Source organism: Littorina saxatilis, linkage group LG3 (assembly GCF_037325665.1).
Source record: "Littorina saxatilis isolate snail1 linkage group LG3, US_GU_Lsax_2.0, whole genome shotgun sequence".
Classification (NCBI taxonomy): domain Eukaryota; kingdom Metazoa; phylum Mollusca; class Gastropoda; order Littorinimorpha; family Littorinidae; genus Littorina; species Littorina saxatilis.
Window position 1 is genome coordinate 10081783 of NC_090247.1, and position 6754 is coordinate 10088536.

Consider the following 6754-nt stretch of genomic DNA (forward strand, 5'->3'; position numbering starts at 1 on the left):
TTGGCTCGCTCCCCCAGTATGAAAGTTTTTGTCTTGTGCACGTTTAAGACCAAGTGATTGCTCTGTGTGAATTACAGGCATTCCCTTTGCTATATAACTACATTGCATGCGAGCCGAGGATGTGCGTGGTGACTGGCCTTTCTCTTTTATTTGATCACAGTGAAAACAAGAAATTCCTTCGAGGTAGGAAAAACACCCCCGTTGGTCAAAGGGAAATAACCATTCTCACTGCCACCAACTGAGAAGGTTATTTCCCTTTGACCATTAATATGTCAGTCTTAATCTTAATTCACCAATAACTCCCTAACCGTGTGTTTGACTGGTCCCAAGTTTTGTAAGGACCGTCTCAGGAATGTATAGAACCTGTTCACCAAGTTTGGTGACGATCGGTCCGTTCATTCTTGAGATCTACATGCGAACACAAACACACAAACACACAAACAAACAAACAAACAAACAAACAAACAAACACATCCAGTGAAACCTATACACACCCCTATACCGGGGGTGTAAATATACTGCCGACCCTCTTCATAACTGGTGAACTGGTGGCCCACGACGTTCTTTCACTGTCCTGGCTCGCGGATTCTTGCATTTATCACGCCCCAGGTAGTTTTACCAAATTCTTTAATGTAAAGTGAAGGTAAAAGACTGAAACATATGTAAAGAAAGGAAACCATAAGAAAAAATACAAATTAATATGAAAAGAATCAAAACACAAAATCGCAACCTCTAAACCACCGCAGTCGCGACTGAGCAACCAACGCTTGGTAGAAAATGGGGTACACAAAAAATCAAATTATTCAAACACACAACGCGCAAAGCCTGGAAAATCGTCTCGCATGCGATACGCATGCTTTTTATGACGCTGGCTGGCTGTTCTATCAGGCTGCGTGTTGCCCCGCCGGTGTGAATTCCTCCCACCGCCAAGTCGTTTTTGTGGTTTATTTCGCATTTAGGTCCCAAGTAACATTATGAAGTTTTAAAACGATCAATCGGGCCTATTATCAAGTTAGTGTATCAACTTTTGAACGAACTGCGCCCAGTAGTTTCCCAGCAATAAGCTGTTAAGTCGAGACAGACACACACACAGACAGACACACAATTAAAGTCTGTTGAGCCAAAGTACTAGCGTACTCGGGGATAAAGGTAGGCTATCCTCAGTGCGAGGCCAAGCAAAAGACAAGCACTCACGCTGCGTGGTCACTGCGATGTGGACACAGATACATAGCAGTCCCAACACGATCAGTCCTGCTGAAATCTTCATTCTGCCGCCCAGTCAGTGACCCACGGGTACGCACAGATGCACCTGTGTAAAATGCCAAGGGGCAGGCAGATATGCAGACCAAACGATAGACAAAAAACAGACAGACAGACAGACAGACACACGGGCACACAGACAGACAGACAGACAGACGCAAGCAGCCACGTACGCACAGACACAATGCATTCCTTCAATCTCGTTGGTATGGTTTATGAGAGACATGACACACACACACACACACACACACACACACACACACACACGCAGACGTACGCACGCACGCACACACATACACACACACGCATGTACGCACGCACGCACGCACACATACACACACACACACACACACACACACGCATGTACGCACGCACACACACACACACACACACACACGCACGCACGCACTTACGTACGCAAGCTCGCACACACACACACACACACACACACACACACACACACACACACACACAGTATTCCCCTTTGACAGGCCAGTCCCAATTTGCTTTTCATTGTTTGTGTTGGCATCGTTTAGCGACAGAAATAATAAAAGGCGATTTAGAAACATGTCCCTTTGACTCTCAGTCAAACACTTAATTTTGTATATTCGACGGGCGCAGTGGCGTGGTTGTAGGACGTCGGCCTCCTAATCGGGAGGTCGTGAGTTCGAATCCCTGTCCCTACCGTCTGGTGGGTTACGAGTGGAGATTTTCCCGATCTCCCAGGTCAACTTATGTGCAGACCTGCTAGTGACTTAACCCCCTTCGTGTGTACACGCAAGCACAAGACCAAGTGCGCACGGAAAAGATCCTGTTCTTTCTTTCTTTATTTATTTGGTGTTTAACGTCGTTTTCAACCATTCAAGGTTATATCGCGACGGGGGAAGGGGGGAGATGGGATAGGGGAAAGGGGGGAGATGGGATAGAGCCACTTGTTAATTGTTTCTTGTTCACAAAAGCACTAATCAAAAAATTGCTCCAGGGGCTTGCAACGTAGTACAATATATGACCTTACTGGGAGAATGCAAGTTTCCAGTACAAAGGACGTAACATTTCTTACATACTGCTTGACTAAAATCTTTACAAACATTGACTATATTCTATACAAGAAACACTTAACAAGGGTAAAAGGAGAAACAGAACCTGTTAGTCGCCTCTTACGACATGCTGGTTAGCATCGGGTAAATTCTTTCTCGTCCCAACCAATATGGGACTCCCCCTAACCCGCGGGGGGTAAAAGATCCTGTAATCCATGTCGGAGTTCGGTGGGTTATGGAAACACGAACATACACAGCATGCCTACTCAACGAAAGCGGAGTAAAGCTGACTATGCTCTCAGAGTATAGTGTGGGGAACCAAAATGGGCAAACGAGCTCACACGTAACCAGAAAATTCTGGAACGCTGAAGAAGAAAGAAGAAGGTATGTTCAAAATAACAGCGAAAACCCCAATTTAACACAGACGATCACGCGTACCAAGCAAAACGTCCCAAATAAGGAAGAACAGAACAAAGACTTTCAGAGACCGTATAATATTTATCATTATTCCCCCCTTTACTTCTTTACCTCTGTAAACTTGTAGAGCTAGTTATTTTTCGATAAACACCCAGCAACCAAACAAATAACGAGCCAGCAACAGCCTGAATCCTCGATAGCGCAATGGGTTGAGAAGCTGTTCTGTGTCGGTACTACTTTTGCGACTGAACAGTTCTGAACGCTCTAATGTACGAAGTATGTATTTCTGGAGCAAACAATACCATGTTGCAGGCTTGAACACATGAATTTCCATAAAATTATATACAGTCCATGAGTTCGGTTGTTTTCTGAATCTAGGTCTGCCGTGCACAAACGTTCAACATAAGTAAATTCCCAAGGCAAGTAACTCTCATACTTTGTCTAGCGACAAGAGTAGTTCCCCTTTCAAATTTCTTTTCACTCAGTTTCTTCGACAACAGACTGCAATCCGACGGTCAGTTTTTAACAATATTTCATTTTATAAACAGATCACACGCAACCAAATGCACACATCTCATCAATTTAAAGAACATAAAGCGGTTTCATACACTATTTTCCCCAGAAAACTGAACTTCATACCGTTTTTAACGTTGGAACACGGGTGCAAAAATTCGTCTGCTAGTCCCATTTGACAAAAGAACATCATCCTAAGCGATACCAAAACATAAACAGAACACACAGCAGAATAACAGCATATCTGTGTACTTGATTTTAGTCCAAAACAGGGAAACTGACAAGAAGTGTTAACAGAATGGAATGATTTGCACGGAACTATATAACCGCGCATTAATCAATCGCCTGCGCAGGTTGACTGGTTGAGTGAATAGGATTCGATCAAATTTTCGCAAAAAAACTCCTCTTTTCTTTGAATAACGGAATAAATTAAGGAGGAATAAAGAGGTTACACACCTCGTCTTGAAGCTCGCATTTTTCATGATCCGCTAACTTCGACCATTATTTTTAATAATCACTGAGACTCGGCATGTAACCTCTACATCCATCTTTAGTTATACGTTTTTCAAATTCAAACATAGAATGCGCAAAGACAAAATAATTGAAATGTTCAAAATCACAAAAAGACGAGGTCTCCTTCTCTGTTTGCATAGCATGTCTTGCTTAGTTGAAATTAAAAAAATCAGGACAAATCCAAAAACAAAGAGACTGCCAACGTTCCAAAATTCAGAATCAAAAACCAAGAAAGGTAAGTTGTTGGAACGTTGTTATTGACAAAATTACGTTGCAGTCACAAATAACTATGTTGACCCGAGTGAACAGACAAACAAATATCACAATAAACTTATCTTGATGGAATTCAGTTTTCGCCCACTCGCAAGGAAGCCGAGCGAATGAATGCTTCTACCCACACAATCATTCATTCGCTCAATTCAGGACAATAATTGTTGTTGACCACTTACCTACTCCAAAGGACACAAGAGCTTGTAATACCAAGATCGGCAGCAATTTAAGCTAGATTTTTCCTCACTGACGTAAGCAAGAGTAAATGTTAGTTGTTACTTGTTGAGCATATCTTGAACCATCGGTGAAGATTCCTAATGTGATTCTAATGACATCTGCCGTTACAGTCTTTATACATTGTGTGTGGGCAGAAATGTGCGCAGTGCGGTTTTTTTCATCAATCACTGGGTCATTAAACTGTCAATAATCATGTTATGAATACTATTTCTTTTTCATCAGATACATGCAGGCTGCTTCAACCCTCATTTTGTGTCCCCTTCATGTTCTTGTTCTAGTTCTTTTTTTTCCAAAAAGTAGACAGACTTCTGCATTTTCAATGATAAACACACGATCTAACTTTTGCAAAACAAACACTACAGAAACACACATACACACACACACAAACACACACACACACACACACACACACACACACACATGCTTACTCACTCACGCACAGACCGACACTCACACTAAAATACAATGAAGAAGTAACATACAATCAGCATTTCTTTTCAACGGCACACACCGAATCGAGCACAAATCTAAAGCACTCAAAGACCATTAGCAATACAAAAAATATAAAAAAATTAAAAAAGAAACATTGCATGTCTTCTGTAGTCTATTGTCAACATGCATCCCCCCCAATACATCCTTTCATTTTTTTCGTCTTACTTTCTGTGTATTGATCTAAGCTGTTCTGATCTCAGTTAAATATGCTGATTGAGGTGGGTTGACAGGATCAGCAATAAATTAAAAACCCACGAAGTAGGTCATGAACCTTTAATTGCACTTTGTGCACTTTCTTTATTTGGTGTTTAACGTCGGTTTCAACCACGAAGGTTATATCGCGACGGACTTTGTGCACTAGCTGAGACCATCCCAGTCAGCACAACAATATTGGTCCAATATTGTTCCAATATTGCCTTTTTTATTGGGCAATATTGGATAACATTATTGGACCAATATTGGACGTGATCGTCGACTGAATATCCCACCAATATTGGATTCCAATGCAAAATCCAATAAAAATCCAATATTGGTCCAATATTGGAACTGATGATGTTTGCAATATCCCACCAATATTGGATTCCAATGCAAAATCCAATATCAGAACTGATGTTTGCAATATCAATTCAATGTTGGTATAGTGCTTTCCTGCACGCATGGTCACTATTTTGTTGTGATATTTTTGTCCACATATAAGGGCAGTTTTTACTGATTTACTTCTTCGACATGTCAAATCGAAAAGCAAACTTCACAGAAAATCAAGAAATTTAGTGACCATACATGCAGGAAAGCAAATGTTGGTAAATGATGCTAGTATCTTGATTTGAAGAAGCGTGATCGCTCTGTGTTGCATTTGCTTTGACAGCATTTGATTCGGCAATGCTTGCTGACAAATCATCGCTCGCGATCTTTCGAATTTTTCTTCTCAACGACGAATAAGAGGACATGGTTGCCGAAAATAAAGTTCACAAATGCTAAACCTAACTATCTTGTAATGTATCTGTTTACAAATGATGTTATAAACCTGATAGTTTTACCTACTCGACATGTACTCTTCTCGAAAAGGATGATTAGGATGAAGATTGACAGAAATTAAACAGCCACAAACTTAGAAAACGTGCGTGGAAACGGAAATGGGTCACCGGCGGAAATGGTAAAGGGAGGTCATCACCCCATCATCACTGACAATTTAAAAGTGATTACGTCCCTTACTGTTGGATACCAACAACATTCCAATATTGGGTGACAACACTTGGCTTATTATTGGATACCAACAGCATTCCAATATTGGATTACAACACTGGCCTTCTCGTGATTTGATTATGTCCCTTTATTGCATGTATTATTGGATAGCGACACCGATCCAATATTGTATTGTAACTATAGCTCCATCATGACGTGATTATTGTATTTATTATTGGATAGCAACACCATTCCAATATTGGATTCCAAGACGGGTTCGCGCAACTCGTTCAACCTTGGAAAACAACAAAGAGTCGTACGAAATCCAATATCAATCTTGGATTACAATAATAATACAATGTTGTATAACTATTGTAACAATATTGTGTGCTATGTGGAATATTATTCAAAGCAGACAAAAACACGCATTGTGGTCTCGTCGTCAATATTATTGGTTTGGTCAACATCTGTTGCAGGCCACTGTGGCAGTGAAGAAGAAAATCAAAAGTTGAAAGGAATTGGGGGATAGGAGGGGTTGGGTGGGGGTGGGGTCGTGGGGGGTTGATGGTTGTGGGATGGAGGAGGGGAGGGGGACTCTGCTGGATGGTCTCATCCTTGTGTGTCTAAAACCTCAAGCATACCGAGCCCCTGGTGAAAGAGTTAACCATGTGGCATGACGTTCATACAGAATACTACATAGCTTACTGTGAGATACAAGGTGTATACACGGTTTGAAATATTGAAATGTGAGCGAAGTATTCTGCACTTTGGTCTATCTCAGACGGAGTCGAAGTGTCCAAATTGAAGACGCGTCATCTTGCAACTGGTTCTCT

The 6754-nt window shown here is 41.4% G+C and overlaps 1 protein-coding gene across 1 annotated transcript in view; it reads right to left on the reverse strand.

Annotated features, from left to right (window-relative positions):
* Positions 1 to 4343, reverse strand: part of LOC138961573 (uncharacterized) — a 16975-nt gene extending 12632 nt beyond the window's left edge. The window contains exons 1-2 of the mRNA XM_070333233.1: positions 4190 to 4343; positions 1195 to 1309 (exon numbers count right to left, since the gene is read on the reverse strand). Coding sequence (XP_070189334.1) covers positions 1195 to 1267 — 73 coding nt within the window. The 5' untranslated portion in view covers positions 1268 to 1309; positions 4190 to 4343. The remainder of the gene's footprint in view (positions 1 to 1194; positions 1310 to 4189) is intronic.
* Positions 4344 to 6754: the final 2411 nt, after the last annotated feature.